This window comes from Balaenoptera borealis (assembly GCF_965194805.1).
Source record: "Balaenoptera borealis genome assembly, chromosome: 2".
Classification (NCBI taxonomy): domain Eukaryota; kingdom Metazoa; phylum Chordata; class Mammalia; order Artiodactyla; family Balaenopteridae; genus Balaenoptera; species Balaenoptera borealis.
The window spans coordinates 180,793,004-180,815,475 of NC_138867.1; the positions used below are offsets into that span (position 1 = coordinate 180,793,004).

The window sequence follows — 22,472 nt, forward strand, 5'->3', positions numbered from 1 at the left end:
GTCTCTCCTGGTTTCTTTCTAGAAGTGCCAGCTGGGGGCAGGACAACCGTGATGCGGTACTAAGTGTTCACAAAAGGCAATAGGAGGTATTGCTGCCTGAATAATCTGGAAATCCTGAGCAAGGAGACTCCGTGTAACACCAAGTATCTGCTGTTTTTTCAGGTCCAGCCCGTGCAGCACGTGTATCCCCCCCAGGTGCAGTACGTGGAAGGGGGGGACGCCGTCTACACCAACGGATCCTTGTACGTGGTGTCCTCCCCCTCCCCCGAAAGGGGCCTCGCAGGGAACCAACTGTAGGCCACATCCCAACCTTCTTTCACGACGCCCACTGAGCTCCCTTGGGGATGTGTTTACACAAAATCCTTTCCCTTACCCTTCGGGTGATGTGTCCCAACTATTACAATGGCATAAGGACATCACAGCCTGGTGGAGATTTCAGAAATCACAGACTGTTATACTTTTACTTCTAGAAAAGGCAGTCTTTAAAAACAAAAAAACAAACAAAAAACAATCCACCTTCTAAGTCTGAAGACATCCTTTGCAATCCAGAAACCGTGTCCATCCCTGCTTTTTCATCCTGGCCTCTGTTAACCTCTGGCTTTTTCTGATGTTGGTAAAACTTGATCTTCCTTTTGTCAAGGATGTCTGGGGTCTTCTGCCTTCAAACTCCGTGATGCTTGGGGCAGAAAATGATGCGTTTCCCAGAAGCTCACTGTGCTCGGGACGCGCGTCCTTTTGCTTGTTTCTGCCTCTGGTTTCCACGACTCCCGTCCTGAGGGCACGGGAGGGTTTGGTTGTGGTTAAAGAGATGTGATTGCTGGAGTCGGGGGTGCCCGCAGCACAACACTGAAGGCATGACACACACCGACCCGAAGGAGCGCGTGTGAAGCCTGTGAACCCCCAGCAGGCTCCGGGGGACCCCCCGCAGCAGCATCCTGGTTTGGTCGCACTGCGGTCAGACAGGACGTCCCCCGGGGGTCGGAGAGGCTGCCCTGTCCCCCAGAGGGGCCTTGCCTCAGTCACCCCTGAGGAAGAACCCCTACTGACCGCCTTTCACTGCGGCCGGATGTACATCCACCGACATGGTTAATGATTTGATCCAGATGTTAAAGGATTTCAGACAAATTCTTGGAATCCCTTAGACATTCTTTTTATTATGCAATTACATTTTTTTAAAAAAAAACTTTCTGGTTTGAAAGAACTAGAGACTCACAGGAAGTTGCAAAATTAGCCCAGAGTCCCTTGAACCCTTCACCCAGCCTCCCCACCCCCGGTGGTGACATCTTCTGTGACTGCAGGATGGTATCAAAACCAGGACACCACATCGGGCCATATTCAGCTTCACAGCCTTTAGGCGCACTTGTGCACACGAGTGTGTGTGTGTGTGTGTGTGTGTGTACAGCTCTACGTGGTCTTATGCCAGGGGTAGACCTCCAGTAACCAGGGTCAGGTACAGCCCTGCTCCACCCGCCAAGCCCCGCCCGCGTCGAGTGCAATTTGCACGTGCGGTTTGTAAATGACCAGTGGCTGAGGGGTCAGCTGGGATCCCGAATGCTTTCGGAGACCACGGCTGTGAACTCGCTGTGTTGACAGCCGTGTCTGATTTAGACACGTGCTCGGCGCCGTGGTGTCCGGCGTTTACGTGAAGCCTTCTCTCTCCCGCCAGGCGGACGGCGTACGCCTACAACCCCGAACCCCAGATGTACGCCCCCAGCAGCTCCGCGTCGTACTTCGAGGCCCCGGGCGGTGCCCAGGTGACCGTGGCAGGCTCCTCCCCGACCGCAGTCCCCGCCCACAGCATGGTGGGCATCACCATGGATGTCGCGGGCAGCCCCATCGTCTCCGGCGCGGGAGCCTACCTCATCCACGGGGGCATGGACGGCACCCGGCACTCCCTGGCGCACACGTCCCGCTCATCGCCCGCTACGGTATGTACGTCCCAGGCTCTCGGGGGCAGCAGGTTAGGCCCTGAATAGACTCCCGGCAGCAGCAGGCACGGTGAGTAGAAGGCAGCCGGGAGTACGGGCGTCGGAACCCCACCAGCCTCCGACAAGTGCCCCCGTCTTTGAACCTCGGGTCCTCCCTTAGTAAAGACAGAGGGTAGATGGCTGTAGCCGGCGCTGGGAGCGTTGCAGGTGGGGAGGCAGCTCAGTGCTGGGAGATGCTGCCGCTGGTGGTCCACCATGACCGTCCTCATCATCATCAGCCTCTCCCAGGCAGAGATCAACCCATCCGCGCCAAAACTGGGCTGAACCCAAGCAGAGCTATACTGGACCGGTACCCCACACCTCTGTCCAAAACGGTGGCTTACCTCCTTTAAAGATGTATCTCCTTTGAAAACTCTATTTCCCATATTTACTCTTATTTTTTAAATTAGCACAGAGTAAAGTGGACGGTGTGGGCTGCACAGACCCAGGAGTTTTGACGCACGTACAGACTCGGGTATCTGTCCCCACATCAGTACACAGGATGGTGGCATAACCCCCAAAACTCCCCCGGGTGTTTCTTGGTAGTCACGACCTCCTCTCACCCTCAACCCCTGGCACCCGCGGGTCTGCTCTCCGTCACTGTACTTTTGTCTCTGTGGGGATGCCGTATAAAGGGGATCATCGAGGAGACACCTTTTGTGACGGGCTTCTTTCACCCAGTGTGGAGCCTGGAGATCCCGTCCAGCTGTGCTGTGAGTCAGTGGTTCCTTCTTGTTGCTGAGTCGTGTTCTGTGACCCTAACGGCTCGTTCATCCATTCACCAGCTGCGGGGCCATTTGGGCTGTTTCCAGTTTTTCGTGATTGTGAATAAAACAGCTAGAAGCACTCTCATGTATAGACACATGTTTTCCTTTCTTTGGGGTCAGTCAATACCTACGAATGGGATTGCTGGCTCCTACAGTAAGTGTATGTTTAACTTTATCCGAAACCACCCGTGTTTTCCCGGGGGATGGGACCATTTCGAGCTCCCCCAGCCAGGTGTGAGTTCCTCTCGTCCCACCTCGTCACCAGCATTTTTTGTTGTCAGGTGTTGTCAGCATCTTTCTTTTTAGCCATTCTCGTCGGTGTGTGGTGTTATCTTACTGTGGTTGTCATTTGCATTTTCGTAATCCCTAACGATGGCAAGCACCTGTTCAGGGGCTTTGCCTTTCATGTATGTTCTTTGGTGATATGTCAGTTGAAGTTTGTTGATTTTTTTAACTGTGTTGTTTGTTTTCTTACTGTTAGTTTTGAGAATTGTTTGTATATTCAGGATGCAAGTCCCCTGCCGGATATGTGATTTGCAAATATTCTCTCCCAGTCTTTAAAGTGTTTTTTTCATTCCCTTAAGAGTGTCTTTTGGGGACTTCCCTGGCGGTCCAGCGGTTAGGACTCCACGCTTCTCCTGCAGGGGGCGCGGGTTCGGCCCCTGGTTGGGGAACTAAGATCCCGCGTGCTGTGCTCTGCAGCCAAAAATTTAAAAAAAAAAAATTTTTTTTTTTTAAAGTGTCTTTTGCTGAGAAAATAAAATTTTTCCCGATAATTTTGATCAAATCCAATTTAGCAGTTTTTCTTTTTTGGAAAGATCGTGCTTTTGATGTCACGCCTGAGAACTCTTCGCCTGTCCCGTGGCCGTGAACATTTTCTCCTCTGTTTTCTTTGAAAAGTTTTATAGTTTTACATTTTACATTTAGCTTCGCTTCATTCTGAGCTAACTTTTGTATAAGACGTAAAGTTTATGTCGAGGTTTATTTTTATGCACATGAAACAACCAGTTGTTCCAGCATCATTTGTTAAAAACACTATCCTTTATCGGATTGCTTTTGCACATTTGTCAAAAATCAATTGGCCTGGGACTTCCCCGGTGGCGCAGTGGTTGAGAATCTGCCTGCCAATGCAGGGGACACGGGTTCCAGCCCTGGTCCGGGAAGATCCCACATGCTGTGGAGCAGCTAACCCCGTGTGCCACAACTACTGAGCCTGCGCTCTAGAGCCCGTGAGCCACAACTTCTGAGCGCACATGCCACAGCTACTGAAGCCCACGCTCCTAGAGCCTGTGTTCCGCAACAAGAGAAGCCACCACAATAAGAAGCCCGCACACCACAATGAAGAGTAGCCCCCGCTCGCCGCAACTAGAGAAAGCCCACGTGCAGCAATGAAGACCTAATGCAGCCAAAAATAAATCAGTTGGCCTATTTCAGAACACTCTGTTCTGTTCCATTTATCTATGTGCCTGTCCCTTTACCAATACCACACTGTCTTAATTACGACAGCTTTAGTCAGTCTCAGAATTGGGTAGACTGGCTCCTCTCACTTTATTCTTCTTCAGTATTGTATTGGCTATTTATATAAATTTAGAATTTTCTATATAAATTTTAGATCAGTTTATCTATATTTACAAAAAAAATTCCTAGTGAGATTTTGATTAAACAGCATTAAAGCTGTGTATCAATTTGGGGAGAATTGACGTCTTTACTATGTTGGGTCTTCCAATCCATGAACGTGGTGTGTTTTCTCCATTTATTTAGATCTTCTTTGATTTCTTTCATCAGCATTTGGTCATTTTTAGCATGCAGATCCTATACTTATTTTGTTATATTTATGCCTAAGTATTTTTTGGTTTTGGAGCTTTTTTTTTTTTTTTTGGCTATGTCGGGTCTTAGTTGCAGCATGCGGGCTCTTCGTTGCGGCGCGCGGGCTTCTCTCTAGCTGTGGTGTGTGGGTGTTCTCTCTCTAGTTGTGGCGCACAGGCTCCGGGGCGCGTGGGCTCTATAGTTTGCGGCATGCGGGCTCTAGTTGAGGCGACGAGCTCAGTAGTTGTGGCACGCGGGCTTAGTTGCCCCGTGGCATGTGGGATCTTAGTTCCCTGACAAGGGATCGAACCCGCGTACCCTGCATTGAAAGGCGGATTCCTTACCACTGGACCACCGGGGAAGTCCCCTGGAGCTATTTTAAATGGTACTGATTTGAAATTTCACTTTTCAACTGTTCATTGCTAGTGTACAAAAGTATGGTTGATTTCTGGCTCTTGACCTTGCCTCCTGTGACCTTGCTGAACTCACTCTTTAGTTCTAAGAGTTTTTTGTGGTCTGCAAATAGGAACAGTTTTAGTTCTTTTCCAATGTGGATGACTTTTTTTTTTTTTTTCTTGCCTTATTGCACTGACTAGAACATCCAGTACGATGCTGTGTAAGAGTGGTGAGAGTGGACATCCTTGCTTTGTTCTCAGTCTTAGGGGAAACGCTTCCGTCTCTCACCCCTAAGTGTAATGTTACCTGTATGTTTTCCACAAATGCCTTTTTTCAGGTTGAGGAAGTTTCCTTCTATTCCTAGTTTTCTGAGAGTCTTTATCATAATTGGATGTTGAGTTTTGTCAAATGCTTTTTTCTTATTGATGTGATCACGTGTTTTTTCTTCTTTAGACTGCAGATGTGATGGATTATATTGATTGTCAGTTAAAAAATAACTTGCTATTTTTGTGTGGGCTTAATCTGAAACAGAAGATGATGTTCGAGCCTCACCCCTGTCCTCTTGGTCCTGATGTGTTTCCGGGTCACCCTGACGTTAGAGGCCCTCTGAGCTTAGCTGTTCTCTCCCTTTCTACGTCCAGAGTGCTCCCCAGGACCTGGCTCTGAGGACAGGCATGGAGAGAAGTCATTTGCTGTCTAGAGCGGTGACTGTGGGGTGGTGCCTGCCACTCCATCCCAGGGGCACCAGCCTGTGCCTTGCCTCACTAGGGCCCTCAGCACGCCCTCAGAGGATTGGCTGGCAGACCCGAGTGTAGAGCTGCCGTTGATCAGAAGCCTTCCTCACAGACTACATTAACTTTCACGAATGTGACGTCTCCATATCAGCAAACTGCATCAACTCATAATAGTGAATAAGCTAGGGTCGCAGGTCACAGGCCTACTGAGATCACAGGTCACGATATTCTCTGCAGTCCACACTGCCTCGCTGGAAACAAATGTGCAGCTCAGACCCTGGGCCGCCTGGTTACTGTAGTCTGATGTCTGGGTTGCACTAGAAGAATCGAGTTTTTAAATCAGTTGGAAATTCATGAACAGGCTATGTTTTGACACCCTGCCCCACCCCAGCCCCAAAAGCTCCAGGAGAGTTATCACCTTGGATGAGGATCTGCCTCCAGACTCCCTCTGCTCTGTTGTGGTTTTTTGACTTGCTTTTGGTGTGGGGACATCTCTCAAAGATCAGCAGAGATCCAGCCAAGAGCCAAGAACAGGACTGGCCCAGAGGTTGCAACAGAAATAATGATGGCTCCTGGATCTGGCATTTCACGTCTATCAGTTTTCTTATGTCAGAGTTGTGTTTCCAGGGACTTCAAGTTAATCCTGCAAACAGAGCACAAAGACCAGAGCAAATCGGCACCTACAGCCCCAGTGAGGGACTTCAGACTTTCAGTGACACATTTTCTTGAATCTCATTTCTGGTTAAAATTTCATCAGTATTGAAATCTTAGATGTGAATTGCCCAAATGGTAAGCTTTTGATAACTTTTCCTGTTGTGCTTTTTTTTTTTTTTTGACCCCATGGAGCAGAGATGCTAAGCTGACAGGTATGTTCTTTGAGTTGTATCAAGGGGAGACTCTGGGGGCTCCGGGGCTGCATGAGGAAAAGCCCCCCTGCCACCATGCCCAAGCAGGCGGCCCCCCTGGGCCACGCAGTGGGGGCTGATGAAGACAAATCATCTATCCAATTCTGAAGATGATAAAAATACAGCGTCCCTGTCCGTGAGGGGATGTACCATTGCAGTGTCTCATCAGGGCTCTGGGACCTGGTCTGGTGAAGACCCGTTGGACTCTGCATTTCCAGGAAGTCAGAAAGGGCCAGCACACAGGCAGTGGTGGCCCTGGGTGCTCCGGTCCCACGGAGGTTGGGGGGAGTGCCTGCCCTGACGACCCCGCTCAGGCAGGCCAGACAACTGGTGCATAAGCAAGAGCTACATAGAAGCTGGAAGGGCCAGCACTTCACCTTGGAGGATGGCAGCACATGGGTTCCATCTTTCTCTGGTTGCGTTCAGCTTCTGTAAGCTTTGTGGCATCTGATGTGATTTTCAAACACACCTAAGAAAGCATCATCAATGTCTTCCACCCCCAAGCGAGGCAAATCCTCCTGTCTGGGTGTGTGGAGCAGAGTCTCAACAGCCCAGCCCCATGGAACACTTCGGGTCTTTTTCGAAAAAACTGAGGTCTTAATATTAAAAGTTGCAATATGCAAATGGAAACTACAATGAGGTACCACCTCACACGGGTAAGAATGGCCATCATTAAAAAGTCTACAAGTAAGGACTTCCCTGGTGGTGCAGTGGTTAAGAATCAGCCTACCAATGCAGGGGACACAGGTTCGATCCCTGGTCCGGGAAGATCCCACATGCCACGGAGCGACTAAGCCTGTACGCCACAACTACTGAGCCTGCGCTCTAGAGCCCGTGAGCCACAACTACTGAAGCCCACACGCCTGGAGCCCGTGCTCCACAAGAGAAGCCACCGCAATGAGAAGCCCGCGCACCGCAACGAAGAGTAGCCCCCGCTCGCCGCAACTAGAGAAAGCCCACACGCAGCAACAAAGACCCAACACAGCCAAAAATAAAATAAAATAAATAAATTTGTTGAAAAAAAAAAGTCTAGGGCTTCTCTGGTGGCGCAGTGGTTGAGAATCTGCCTGCCAGTGCAGGGGACACGGGTTCGAGCCCTGGTCTGGGAAGATGCCACATGCCGCGGAGCAACTAAGCCCGTGAGCCACAATTACTGAGCCTGCGCGTCTGGAGCCTGTGCTCCGCGATAAGAGAGCCCGCGATAGTGAGAGGCCCGCGCACCGCGATGAAGAGTGGCTCCCGCTCGCCGCAACTAGAGAAAGCCCTCGCACAGAAACGAAGACCCAACACAGCCAATAAATAAATTAATTAATAAAAAAAAAAAGAAAAAAAAAAGTCTACAAATAATAAATGCTGGAGAGGGTGTGGAGAAAAGGGAACCCTCCTACACTGTTGGTGGGAATGTAAATTGGTACAGCCACTATGGAGAACATTATGGAGGTTCCTCAAAAAACTAAAAATAGAACTACCATACGACCCAGCAATCTCACTCCTGGGCATATATCCAGACAAAGCTCTAATTCAAAAAGATTTGTGCACCCCTATATTCATTGCAGCACTATTTACAGTAGCCAAGACATGGAAGCAACCTAAATGTCCAGCAACAGATGAATGGATAAAGAAAATGTGGTACATGTATACAATGGAATATTACTCAGCCATAAAAAATAATGAAATAATGCCATTTGCAGCAACATGGATGGACCTAGAGATTATCATACTAAGTGAAGTAAGCCAGATAGAGAAAGACAAATATCATATGATACCGCTTATATGGGGAATCTAAAATATGATACAAATGAACTTACTTACAAAGCAGAAACAGACTCACAGACATAGAAAACAAATTTCCAGTTACCAGAGGGGAAAGGGGATAGGGGAGAGATAAATTAGGAGTTTGGGATTAGCAGATACAAACTACTATGGATAAAATAGATAAACAACAAGGACCTACTGTATAGCACAGGGAACTATATTCGATATCCTGTAATAAACCATAATGGAAAAGAATATGAAAAAGAATATATATATTTTTTAAACGTCACAATACTTGGGGCCCTGGAATGATAGATTCAAGTTCTGCAGTGTTCAAGCTACAGCAGACATCCCTGAGATGTGCCACTTGAAATCATAGGCATTTCTTTGCTGAGTCATCAGAAACGCAGCTCCTGCTTTCAGAACTCCAGCGAGCATCTTCGCTCTGACCACCAGCACATGTGGATACAGAAGAGCCGAATCTTGTATCCTGTATCCAGCTCGCCGGGAAGATGATCTTGCGGCCGCTTCGAGTGGATGTGTCTGTAAGGGACCTGCTTCAGTCCTGAGTGCTGAGTCAAGGCCAGCGGGGACCCTGGACCGTCCACGGCTCTGTGTGTGTGGACTGGCTTCCCACTCGGGCCCCTCCATTCTCACGGCAACCCTTCCTGGTGGCCCATGGGGCTGGTGCACCATCCACGCGGCGTCACAGCTCACGATGGATCGCCAACCGCTAAACAGCTCTTCTCTGGAGCCTGTGTTTTCAGGGAAGACCCAGGATATCTTGACTGGACTATGAACTCACACGCCTACTGGGCATTCGCTAGAAGCTTCCTCACCTCCTGCACGGAGCTTTTGTCCAACCACAAGAGCAAAACGTTTGCTGGCAAACGCACATCATTTGATGAAAGGAGTTTCACCAATACTACATCCGCTTTTTCTCTAAAATATTCATCATTGGACTTCCCTGGCGGTCCAGTGGTTAAGACTCGGTGCTTCCACTGCAGGAGGCATGGTTTGAATCCCTGGTTGGGGAACCAAGATCCCGCAAGCCCCGTGGCTCGGCCATAAATAAATAAATAAATAAATAATTCATCATCACTTTTTATCCTTTTAATAGACTTTCTCTTAGAGCAATTTCAGGTTTACAGAAAAATCGAGCAGAAAGTACAGAGAATTCCCGTAATGCCCCACCCTGTACCCCACGTACAGTTTCCCTTATTATTAACATCTAAGTTTGGTGCATTTGTTACAGCCAATAAGCCAATATTGACCCGTTATCATTTTTAACTAAAGCCCTGGTGACATCAGGGTTCACCCTATGTTGTACGTTCTATGGGTTTTGACAAACATCTAATGATATCATCACTTTTTTTTTTTAATTTATTTTTGGCTGCGTTGGGTCTTTGTTGCTGCCCGCGAGCTTTCTCTAGTTGCGGTGAGTGGGGGCTGCTCTTCACTGCAGGGCACAGGCTTCTCATTGCGGTGGCTTCTCTTGTCACGGAGCACGGGCTCTAGGCGCACGGGCTTCAGTAGTTGTGGCTCGCGGGCTCAGTAGTTGTGGCTCACAGGCTCTAGAGCGCAGGCTCAGTAGTTGTGGCACACGGGCTTAGTTGCTCCGCGGCATGTGGGATCTTCCCGGACCAGGGCTCGAACCCGTGTCCCCTGGATTGGCAGGCGGATTCTTAACCACTGCGCCAGCAGGGAAGTCCCAACATCATCACTTTTGAATCTGGTTTTGCAAGTTTCTTTGCAAAGGTGGGAGCAAGTGCCCCTTTGAAAGATCTATCTAAAGTTCATCTCTGCTCTGCTTTAAGTGACAAAATTAAAGAATGCATGCTGGAAAGCACTCCGGTTCTTATTCTGAAAAGTCTCAATTAACTTACCAGAGAAGTCATCATCCTGTTTAGAGTAACACAAACCCACTTACCATGTCAAGGGCTACATGGGTCATCCATCTAATAAAAGCCTCTTCCTAATTTCCTTCATCTGTTCCTGTGTTCCTGCTATTTTCTTTCATGGCTCCGTATGTAAATGAGCACAGTGTGTGACCCCCGATTGGATCCTGGCCCACAAACAGGACTTTCATCAAGTGATTCGATCGGTTAACAGTGTTGAGTCGGGGTTAATTTCCGGGTCACGGAAGATGTTGACATTTGGGGAGCCTGGCTGAAGGGCATATGGGAATGTTTTGTGCTATTTTTGCAACCTTTTTAAAATCTGGAGTTATTTCCAAACTTAAAAGTTAAAAAATTTTCAATTGATAAATTAAGAGGTAGAACTATATTTTTTAAAGTTCTAAGAACTACAAGAAGAACTAAACATGTTAGCTGTTAAAAATGATTACCAAAAAAGATTATCTCCGTGAGGTAGAAAGAAAAGAGGAAGACTTGCTTTTTTTATACCTTTTTCTTCTATTCGAATTTTAACCACATGCATGCATTACCGTATACATTTTTTATTGAGATAAAATTCATAAAACATAAAATTAACCATTTTAAAGTGCATAATTCGGTAGCATTTAGGACATCCATGGTGCTGTGCAATGATCCCCTCTCTACCTAAAAATTTAAAAAATCAGTTTAGCAGTTAAGTATAATCCACGCCATGCAATTGTGTGAGTGATTTACAATTGCTTAGTAAATGTCTGGGGGCAGAGGCGGCAGAGTGCCGCCCTCCAGCCAAATCCTGCCGGCCTCCTGGTTTTGTAAATAAAGTTTTATTGGCACACAGCCACGCCCCCTCATGGATGCACACTGGCTGTTAGGGAAGGGAGGAGCTTCCTCTCCTCAGTGGGAGTTGGTGGAGGCCAGGGAGAAGCTGAGGCGGGGCTGGGATGGGGCGGGGCAAGCGAGGTGCCCAGGGCACCAAATTTAGGGAGTTGCTCCCCTCCGGGGGCTGACCCTGCCATGGCACGACCTTGACAATGAGTGCCTCCTTCAGTTTGGTGCCCTGGGCGCCTTATGGGCGCCACCCCAGTCCTGGCTCTGGAAGGAGACTGGTATGTCTCTGGCCTCATCGGGTTTTTGTATGGCAAGTGCATATAATATTACTACATAATTTTTTAATGTTTAATTAGCAAAATAAAAATGGACAAATTGAAAATGCCCATTTCCCCCAGCCAGCCTCCCCGTCTCCCCAGTGGTGAGCCCTTCCCTTCTCTCCATCCTCCCACCTGGCCCCTAACTGCAGCTGTTTCCTTTCTCCAGGCAGAATTCTGTGATTTCTATCCCTGCCCTCAAAACTCCAGCCATGACACTTTGGTTCTTTTAAAATACTCTCATTTTCTTTAAAGCTCCAAAAGCGTTTATAAAACATTTAAACGTTTATTTCCTCCTTCTATGGTCGCATAATAAGCTGTATTTTAGGACAGGACGTTTACTGCAGCAGTTTTCTGTCCTCACCCCCACTTCTCCCTGGTTTTCCAGGAGCATCCCCTCCGCCTTCCCACTTCTGGCCCAGGAGGCATGGTCCTGATATCAAATTATGGCAGACCCAGCCTGGAGATACAGGTGTTGCTTTGATGCTGGTCATTGCTGGCCCTTTGCAGGGGTGACCTTGGCCTGGCAGGTCTTTTTTTTTTTTGGCTGCGTTGGGTGTTCGTTGCTGCGCGCGGGCTTTCTCCAGTTGTGGTGAGCCGGGCTACTCTTCGTTGTGGTGCGCGGGCTTCTCCTTGCACACGGGCTCAGTAGTTGTGGCCCACGGGCTCTAGAGCGCAGGCTCAGTAGTTGTGGCCCACGGGCTTAGTTGCTCCGTGGCATGTGGGGTCTTCCCTGACCAGGGCTCGAACCCGTGTCCCCTGCATTGGCAAGAGGATTCTTAACCACTGCGCCACCAGGGAAGTCCTGGCAGGTCATTTTAACGAGGTTATTGTGTTATAAATGGAATGGCCATTAGAGTGGACGCTAATGAATTCAGAGGGGAAGTAACCTCCACCCTCACTTAGAAGACACAAATCTAGTCCTTATGTCAGGTAAAATTTTGCTAGGATTATACATGAAAGGAAAGGAGTTTTATAAATTCCTTTAAAAATTTTTAAATAACCGACTAATTTTAATATACTTGGGGGTTAATAAAACTTATCTGCACTCTGCTATCACGTTGAATTCTTGAAACGCTGTATCTTTGATCACAGGTCGTTAGGCATTTTCTCCCCTCCTTTCTCCCGAACGCCTGAAGCATGATATGTGTGTGCCCTTTTCCCCAGGCATTCTGCTAGTAATTCATGCAGCAGAAACCGGTGAAATTAAACGGCCAATAAAAAGGAATATGGGCTGCACTGCACCCAATCAGAAATAAAGATGAAGCTCCTGATAAGTCAAGAAATAGGTAGACAAGCGTATGCATAGTACCAAGATGGAAAGAAATCTTTGAGAAGCTCAGAAAACAGAAACGATTTTAGGGAAAGCTGCCTGGCCCTGGGGTGGCGAGAGGGCACCTCTGCGTCTGTCTTTGGCTCTTCCTTACAGTTTGACATGTGGGCCTGTGCAGGTACCACTTTGATAAAATTTTTTAACAAAAAATTAAACTCCAGTCAAGTATAAATTTAATTTCCATTTTAAGTATATCTAAAAATTAAACACTAACTTTTCCAGCCACTGAGAGAACTTATCAAGCCTTTTGTACTCGTGCAGTAAGAATCCCTCGGTCAGGTCTGTAAGGAAGCCTCCCACTCCAGCCCCCAGACTTCAAGCATGAGATGCTCCTTTTTCAAGGATGCTGGACGGCCTCAGCTTGGAGCTGGGAGGCGGCGCCACAGCGCCCTCTGCTGGATGCACTGCGCTGCGCCTCTGGTCCTAACTCGGGCACCAACCCCTCCATCTGAACTTCGGGGTCTGGTGATGTTTTCCTGAACTTCACCTTCAGAGGTTTACCTGACGTCTTAATTTTAAAACGCAGTGAACACCTTGGGAGGTTCCACTGTGTATTAAGATAATTTAAGGTATCAGTGGGCTTGTTCTGACCCTATTTAATAGCTATGGGGTTTTGAGGATGGTCTTACAAAGCAAAAGTTCATTTGTATTCTTTCCCGCAATACTCCGAACTGCACGATTTTCAGCAGTCTTACACATGTCTGGCAAGCTTCTGGGTGTCTGTCCCCAGGACCCTCTCAGGAGCTCCACGAGATCAAAACTGTTTTCATAATAATACTAACCCATTAGTTGCTGTCTTCCCTGTGTTGACATTTGCCCCGACGATGCAAAACCAGCACGGCTGACACAGCTGTGCACAAATCAGAGCAGACACATCAGAGTCTCTAGAAGTCACTATAATCCTCACCATCATGCACGCACAGTAAAAAAAAAAAAAAGGAGAAATACCAAATGCTAGTTTCACTCAAGAATTCCCTGATGAAGCAGAAAAAATTATTAATTTTATTAAATCTCAATCCTCGAGAACACTTTAATATTCTGTGTGACGAAAAGTGCTTCTGCTTCTTCCCGAAGTACGATGACAGTCTTGAGGAAAAGCTCATGGGCAAATGGCTTGTGAGCAGAATGAACTACTTTTTTCATGAAACGCTGTTTTTCCTTGGAAGGATGATAGACAGATTATGATTATTCAGACTCGAAGATTTGGTACACATTTTCTCAAAACTGAACAGTTGTGAGCTTGACATATCGAGAAAAACACGACAGGTTTTATTGTCGATATGTTCTCACACCAAAAAAAACAAAAAAATAGCATTTTGGAAAACTGATATCTTGCTGATGTTGTTGGTAGTGATATTAACCAATGTGACTTTTTTCAGTACCGTGTGATGAAATGTATCAACATTGGGAAGATCTGCAAACTCAGTGAACCAGTATTTTCCAAGCGACCGGTGCATGTTGTTACAAAACCATGCATGTGGGTGAAAGATCCATTCAAATTGCAAGAAAGACTAAAGTTTTTTTTAATTAGTTGTATAGTTTTTATTGAGGTAAAATTCACATAACATAAAATGCACCATTTTAATCATGTAATTCAATGGCATTTGGTACATTCACAATGTTCTGTAAGCATTACCCTGTCGAGTTCCAGAACATTCTCACCACCCCCAAAGGAACCCTGTACCAGTTAGTAGGCACCCCCCATTCCCTCCTCCTTCAGCCCCAGGGCAACTAATCTGCTTTCTGTCCCTGGATTTGCCTGTTTTGGACGTTTCATACAAATGGAATCACTCAACACATGGCCTTTTGTGATTGGCTTCTCTCACTGAGCATCATGTTTTCAAGGCTCATCCACATTGTAACATATGTCAAAACTTCATTCCTTTTTAGGGATGAATAATATTCAATGGTATGTATGGACCATATCTTGACTATCCGTTCATCGGTGACTGACATTTGTGTTTTTCTGCTTTTTTTGCTGTTATGAATCAGGCTGCTATGAGCAAGTTTTTGTTAGAACACCTGTTTTCAATTATCTTGGGTAGAGTGAAATTGCTGGGTCATGTGGTTTAACTGAGTTTATATTTTAACAGCTGTTTACCACAGTAGCTGAACCATTTTGCAGTCCCACCAGCAACTGACGAGGGTTCGAGTTCCTCCACATCCTCACTGACACTTGTTACTTTTCTTTCTTCTCTTAATAGCCGTCCTAGTGGGTGTGAAGTGGTATCTCACTGTGGTTTTAGTTTGTATTTCCCTAATGACTAATGATGTTGAGCATCTTTTTATGTGCTTATTGGAGGCATGCCTATTCCAGGCCTTTGCCCATTTTTTTAAACTTTTTATTTTATATTGGAGCATAGCTGATTAACAATGTTGTGTTCATTGCCCATTTTTTAATCGTGTCATTTTATCATTTTGTTGTTGAGTCTCCATAGTTCTTTATAATATTCTGGATATAAGACCCTTATTAGATACATGATTTGCAAATATGTTCTCCCATTCCGTGGGTTGTCTCTTCACTCTCTTGATAGTGTCCTTTGACGTACAGAAGTTTTTAATTTTGATGAAGTCCAATTTATCTTTTTTAAAAGTTTTTATCTTTTATTTTTTGTTTGTGCTTTTGGTGTCATATCTAAGATTCTATTCCCAAATCCAAGGTCATGGAGATAACCTTATTTTATGTGATTACCTCATGTTTTCCTCTAAGAGTTTTATAGTTTTAGCTCTTACATGTAGTTCTTTGATCCCTTTGGAGTGGATTTTTGTATATGCTGTGAGGTAAGGGTCCTGCTTCATTCTTTTGCACGTGACTATCTATTTATCCCAGCACCGTTTGTTGAAGGGTGTATTCTTTCTCCATTAACTAAGGGTCTAAACACCCTTGTTGAAAATCAATTGACCCTAGATGTATGGGTTTATTTCTGGACTCTCAATTCTATCCCATTGATCTATATGTCTATCCTATCCCAGTACTGCACTGTTGTGGTTACTGTAACTTTGTAATCAGTTTTGAAATGGGAACTTGTGAGTCTTCGACCTGGTACTTCTTTTTCGAGATTGTTTTGGTTATTTGGGGTCCCTTGCAATGCCATATGAATTTTAAGATCAACTTGTCCATTTGAAAAGGCAGCTGGAAGCTTTGTAGAGAATTTTGATAGAGACTGCATTGAGTCTACAGATCAATTAGGACAGTATTACCATCTTAATAGTAAGTCTTCCAATCCATGAACATAGGACATCTTTCTGTTTGTTTGGGTCGTCTTTAATTTCTCTCAACAGTGTTTCATAGTTCTTTCAGTGTACAAGTATTTCACCTCCTTGGTTAAATTTATTCCTAGGCATTTTATTCTCTCTGATACTATTGTAAATGGGATTGTTTTCTCCATTTCATTTTCATATCGTTCATTGTTTAGAAATATAATTGACTTTTGTATATTGATCTTGTATCTTGCAACCCTGGTGCTGATAGTTTTTGGGGAGATCCTTCAGGATTTTCCATATTTAAGATCATGCTATCTGCAAATAGAGGTAGTTTTGCTACTTCCTTTCCTGTGTGGATGCCTTTTATTTTCTTCTGTGGCCTAATGACCCTGGCTAGAATTTCCAGTACAGTGTTGAATAGCAGTGGCAAGAGTAGATGTTCTCAACAGTGGTCAGAAGAGGTGGGGGGGCGAAGCAGAAACCCCTCATTCCTGAACTCAGCTCTGGGGAAGCAGTCCAGCTGCACTTTCTGAATGTGTTGGGCCCGCTTTTTACAGAATCGTCTCTGTGGTCTTTGCCTCCCCTGGGTGTTTAAGGGTCATTGCCTCCAGCAGAGCTTATGTTTGCATCACGTACAAGTCGGGCTCAGATGTGGTGGTTGCCACACTCGGCCAGGTGTCTCTTCCTTTGCATAGACCTGCCATGGCCCCTCAGCCCTCGCCTCCGCGAGGTCTGAGGACCCATCTCAGAGGCCCTCCCCCAGGAGGACCCCTCTGTGAGCTGTCCCATCTCCGTGGCCCCAGGGTCCTGCGCCTCCCAATGGCAGGGCTGGGGTCGTGGCCTACCGGTATTTTCCCAAAGCCCTCCAGCTGGGAGACCCTGGGCTTTGTGACAGGGCAGGCTGGCCGGGAAACCAGTGCCATCAACTGTCCCCGGGTCTATGGTCCTCTGATTCTCCCAGTGCAGATGATGGATTTGGGGAGCAGCAGGTGGTTATCATGCTGGCTTTGCTTACACTTGAACTTATGCAGTGACTAAGTATTCCCGTTGTGCACGTGCACATGCAGACGTGTTAAAACTCAGCTGCCAGTGTAGACAGTAGGACCCCATCTGCTGCTGGTGTCTGAGGGGCTCCTGGGCTCCTCTGCACGTGATGAAGCAACGCTCCTGCTGAGGCTTCAGCCCCCGACCTAACCCATTCCCCCCCGCCTGCGTCCAGCCTGCTTTCTATTTTGTAGGCACTCGGATCTTTATTTGGATATTAATACAAACAAATCTTGGCTGATGCTAACCATCTGATTTCGTTTTGTTTTTTTTTTTCCATTTTGTTTTGTTTTGTTTCTGCGCACATTTTCTTTAGCTTGAAATGGCGATTGAAAACCTCCAAAAAAGCGAAGGGATCACATCACACAAAAGCGGTTTACTCAACAGTCATGTAAGTGTGTGTCAACCTGCTGGTCTGCCCTGCTCTGCTTGTCACCTTCATAGGCATTTTAAACACCAACAGGGAGCTCCCTGGTGGCCTAACAGTTAGGATCCCAGGCTTTCACTGCCGTGCCCCTGGTTCAGTCCCTGGTTCAGGGAACTGAGATCCTGCAAGCCGCGCGGTACGGCCGAAAAAAAAAAAGCAGTGAGTTGACACCTTTAAAGTGCCGAAAAGGTGCAGAGGGGGGAACCAACCTAGACTTCTACACTCAGCAAAAATGTCCTTCCACAGCGAAGGGAAATTAAGGCAGGCTCTTCCTTTGTGAAAGCGGGGTGACAGCGCCCCCCTCCTTGGGGGGAACAGGGATTAAACTGCTTAGTGTATGTAACGTCCTACCCACCATGCCTGGCAGAGGATAAGCATTGTAAATAAATTCGTACTCAAACAAGCCACAACCAAAAAATGACACCGGATTGGGGATGCCATAAATGTTCTTAGCTAATTCTCCTGTGATCAGCTCTTTGAAAAAAAAAAAAAATTGGTAATTTGAGAAAAGGGCAAAGCAACTAATTCCTATTGATTTTAGCTGCATAAGACCTTTCTCTGATGGGGACACCACATGATCGTAGGCCCCAAGGCCAGGAGGGCACAAAGGTCTTTGCCTCTGGGTGGCTTTGAGTGGCAGGACGGGGCTAGAAGAGATGACAGTGCAGGGACTCGGCTTCTGGGGACAGTTGAGGAGGGAAAGCTCCTGTCTCCTCGCACTCCTCCCTTTTCCCGTTACTTCTCCAAACGCCCTCAATTCGGCTTTAACATAACTGGAACTTTGTTCGGCATTTTGGAGGTAGGACAGGCCGCAGGAGTTCAGAGCGCACTTCTGGCAGCTTTTCTCAAGCACTTGGGTTGGGATTGGCATCCTTCTGAGAATTAAAACATCAAAGAAAAGAAGTCCCCTTTAGTTGAACCCGATCCCAGCTGTGACCCCAGCAAGACTTTCATACTGGCCGACATTCAAAGTGAGTGATTCGGGGTGCGGGGCCAGAAACCCCACTAGGGAAAGATCCAGGAGCTTCTGGGTTTGTCGGGGGGCACAGGCGTGGCCAGCACCTCCAGCCCATTGGCTGAGCCTCAGAGGGCTGGTCACTGGAGGAAGAGCAGCCTCACCCCGGCTGTCTCGAAGGAAAAACAAAAGTCCATCAGGCCCCAGGCTAGGTGGGTCATGACCACCCTGTTGTCCATCACTGCCGGACGATGTCACCTGGTGGGCAGGTCTGGAGAAGGGAAGCTGCAGCCTTAGAGCGGAACGTGTAGAAAGTCCGCAAGACGGCATTCTCTGCTCGGGGACCAGAGTTCTTCAGATCTCGAGCAGACAACGTGGCCACGTCACAGCCTGCGAGGCCAGGCTCTAGGGCAGCCCCAGAGAGCCATGAGGAAGGCAGGATGGGTGCGGACCCCAGGCCGGCGGCGTATCCGCGGGAAGTTTAAAATGTCTATGCGAAACGCATGAGCCTCAGTCTCTGGCTGCAGGGATGCCTCTGGCTTTCTAACACTTTTCCTCTGGAAGGCTGGCTTGCCTTGGTTGCTTCTCCAAAACCAGTTTCCATTCCTGAGTTTAGTTTCCGAGCAGGAAGAACCTCCCTGTGTCCGTTTTCTTTCTGGCGATTTGTTGTTGAGTCGTTTTCTTCCATTGGGAGCCATGAGAAGTAGGATCTGAGGATTGGCGACTCAGAGAGGATAGAAAGACCTCTGTAAAGAGTCGACCCCAGGCGCTGCAGTCAACCTGCCAGGAGCTTGTCTGGGCAGGGAGGGCGGGGAGAGAGCTAGGGTGTGTCCTGGCGACAGACGGCCACGTGTCCCGCAGAGCCCTTCGTCGTCCTAGTTGGCCGCGCTCACTTGAGACAGTTGTCCCTGGGCACCACCGGCTGCGGTCCCCGCGCCCGCACAGAAGAGCCTGGTGCCGGGTGGCGAGACACCCAGAGCCCAGGAAGGCTGGGCTGTGCCTTCCAGACCCAGCCCGACATCAGGGTCACCCGAGCTCCCCAGGCTGCCCTCGGGACTCGGACCAGGGGGTCTGAGGGTTGAAGGGACCTTCCAGCCTGGTGTGGGAGCCCCTGAGGGAGGAGGTGGGCCTCGAGCCATCTTTGAAACAGGGGAACGCATGATTTGGTGGCAGGCAACGAGGGACACCTGTTTCGGAGGAAGGAGGCATAGGAAGTTGAGCTGGGAACGGAGGTGCCGGCCCGCACCAGGGCGTCCCCGTGGCCTCTGGGCGCAGCCCCTCTGCTGCCCCCGGGTCTATCGGGAGACGCCCCCAACCCCTGCTGACTCAGGGGCCCCCATCGTGGGTTCCTGCACAGGTGGCCGCTGCTTACTGGACATAAACTACTATCTCCAGCCCCTGGGAGGAGGACCTGCTTTTAGGTGGATCATATTCAGGTTATATGACTTTTTTTTTTTAAATCAATTTTTTAATCAATTGCCAAAGATGATTTAGCCTTCAGGTGGTGGCGTAGTGACAGAGCCGTGCCCTGCAGTCTGGGGTGGGGATGGGCTGCAGCAGCTTCATGGGCTGGGTGCTCTGCCTACAAGTTGCTCCAGATTATTGCGACGAAGGCCTCCGGCAGTGGTCGCGGTTGGACTGCTGTTTTCTGGAGCCTCCCCGGCCCCCTCACCACCTCGACGACCCCGCCTGGTCTCCTGGTGGGAAAGGCTCTTTCCCAGTGGGCGTCGAGGCCGGGCCTGTCCCGTCAGCTCCCCCCTTGAGTCTCCAAGGACGCCTGCCCGCCTGTAGGAGCAGCTGCGCACGTGTGTCCGGGGCCGAGCCCTGACCGCCCCCTGCCCCCGCCCACAACAGACCCGGCACCTCCCGCCACCTTCCTGGCTCATCCAGGGCAGCGCCGTCCTGCTGGAGTCTCATCCTTGTCTCCCCTCCTCCTCCCACAGCCCGCATCCGATGCTCCTTGACCTTCAGAAGCATCCGGAATCAGACCACTTCTCCCACCCCACCCACCATGGCCACAGCCCCCCTACCATGACACCCGGTCAGTCTGCCGCGGGCGAGGCAGGGCTGTATGGTGGGGAGATGGGCCTCCCGTTCACCTAGTGTCACTGACCTGCGATGTTCAGCCGGTCGGGACAACACCAGGTAGCGGCGTCCAGGAGTGCGGTGCGCAAACCCCGCCGGCGCTCGCTCAGCCTCCAGGGGAGGCCCTGCCTTCACGGAGCCCGTAGACCACCCTCCAGCGCCCGTCAGCCTCCCTTCCGGGCCACCTCTCGTCGCCGGAAAGGGTGCAAGTGAACCCGTTACTGCTTCGGAGGCTGCTGGTGGCACCTGTTCTCTCTGTACTTAGCTCTGCTCAGGAGGGAGTTAACCACACCTCCTAGGTGTCAGTGTCCATGTTGTCACCCAGCAAAGAAGTCTGCTCTTCGTGTAATTCTTGGGATTTGGCCGAGGTGGTGAGGAGCAGAAGCAATCGTCCTTCCCGAACCTTCCTTTTCACGCTGGGCTGGTCGTGTCAGGCGCCGGGCAGGGTCTCAGCCTCCATCTCTCAGGACCTGGTCCGGGGCCCCTTCCAGGCCCCCGCCTCGCGGCCTGAGGATCCTCCTGAGGGCTCACCCGGGCGTTCAGACCCTGAGACATCTGGGCCCCTGGTCCCGGCCTCTCCCTCCCACAGAGGACTCCCCTAGAAGCAGCCTATGCTCCCCAGCCAGGGTGGCAGAGAGAGGAAGCGCCTCCTGCTTCCACGGCCAGAGGCTCTCGGCTCTCCTCATGCTGGGGTCCCCTCCGCTCTGCGGGACCCCTCCTCCTCTCCATCAGCCTTTCTTGAGGCATCTTCACGGGGTGCACACGTGGGCAGACCCGGTTCTGTCTCTGCTTCCTGGAGCTCCCATTTCAGCAGGGAGGCAAGCGATAGAAAATGAATGCTTGTGTCGGCGAGCAGTGCTCTGGGAAACCTTGGGGCTCAGGGGCCAGCAAATACCAGCCCTTCCTCACCTGGATCCTGGATCCTGAGCCAATTGAAAATAGACAACCGGGCAACAGACAGAACCCAGTTCTCCCCTGTGGCTGGGGAGGCTGCTGTGGGAAGGCTCGTAGCTGGTGGGACACGGGCCCCCCGCTGTGGGCGCAAAGCAGGCCGGGGGCGTACCCGCAAGAAAGGAGCAGCTCCACTGTGCTACCCATGCTCTCCTTCCCAGCTTCCCGGTGGTGGCAGTCCCTTAGCCCCAGAGTCAAGGCAGCGGGGGGCGGGGTGTGTGCAGGGGCGCCTCAGGGGTGGGGAGGAGGGTGCCTCCTGGGGCAGGCCGTGTGCAGTGATTAAACCACTCAAGTTCACAGTTTGTTCATAGCATCAAAGACGGAGGGGTCAGAACAAGGGGTGCCAAGGAGATGGGCCCCTAAGGGTGGGAGCCCTGGGCCGGAGCAAAACCTTGGAGAGAGAAGGGGGGGTGCTCTGCCACCTTTGTGTAGAAAAAGCACATTTAAGGAAAGTTTGAAAATTATATATCTAGGTGACTTGATGGAAAGTAGAAACCATGATGCTCTTTCCCAAAGGGGGAACTGAAGAACCCTTTCCTGTTTCCCTCAGCCCCTGGCTGCTGCCCGCTCCTCCCCGCGTCCCCGTGGTAACTGCCCCCCCTTCACCCACTGGTGGGGGTGGGATCCCCCTGCGGGGTCACGGGCACGGCCAGCACACGACACACGGACAGATGAGTGGACAGCTGTTCCCATGCACCCAGGGCTGCAGGAGGCAGGCTTTGTGGTGACAGGAGGGCCGGCGGCCCCTGGTTCAAACCTGCCACTCGGATCGGCATCTGGGCTGGTCCCTCAGTGGGGAGGTGGTGTGGCAGAGACCTCACGTGCAGGGCAGCTGGGGGTGGCCCGCTCCCGGCTCTCCCCAGGGCAGCGCCTAACCCCAGGTCTCACGCGCTCCTCCTCCTCCCCAGCCCCACCCGCACAGACCCGCTCTCGCTCTCCGCTCCTGGGTGTCAAATTAACACATCTGGTCCAGACCTCCACCCTGAATGCCAGCCCAGCACTCCTCCCCCTCCTTCCAAAAGCAGAACCTGTTACCCCATCCCTTCTCGATGCCAGAGGTCTGTCTTTGTGTTAGAGCAGGGGTCACCGGTCCACGGCCTGTT

At 49.5% G+C, this 22,472-nt stretch overlaps 2 protein-coding genes across 8 annotated transcripts in view; one reads left to right on the plus strand and one right to left on the minus strand.

Moving 5' to 3' along the window:
• ACSBG2 (acyl-CoA synthetase bubblegum family member 2) overlaps positions 1-22,472 on the minus strand; it is a 175,881-nt gene that overhangs the window by 123,682 nt on the left and 29,727 nt on the right. The gene's annotated exons all lie outside the window — the stretch shown is intronic.
• RFX2 (regulatory factor X2) overlaps positions 1-22,472 on the plus strand; it is a 96,600-nt gene that overhangs the window by 54,765 nt on the left and 19,363 nt on the right. For 4 of the 7 annotated variants that reach the window (XM_082380610.1, XM_082380607.1, XM_082380611.1 and 1 more), the window contains 3 exons: positions 163-242; positions 1,667-1,928; positions 17,268-17,342. In XM_082380610.1, coding sequence (XP_082236736.1) covers positions 163-242; positions 1,667-1,928; positions 17,268-17,342 — 417 coding nt within the window. Of the gene's footprint in view, positions 1-66; positions 87-162; positions 243-1,666; positions 1,929-17,267; positions 17,343-22,472 lie in introns of those variants that run through there. The other 3 variants (XM_082380609.1, XM_082380612.1, XM_082380613.1) reach the window with 2 other exon arrangements.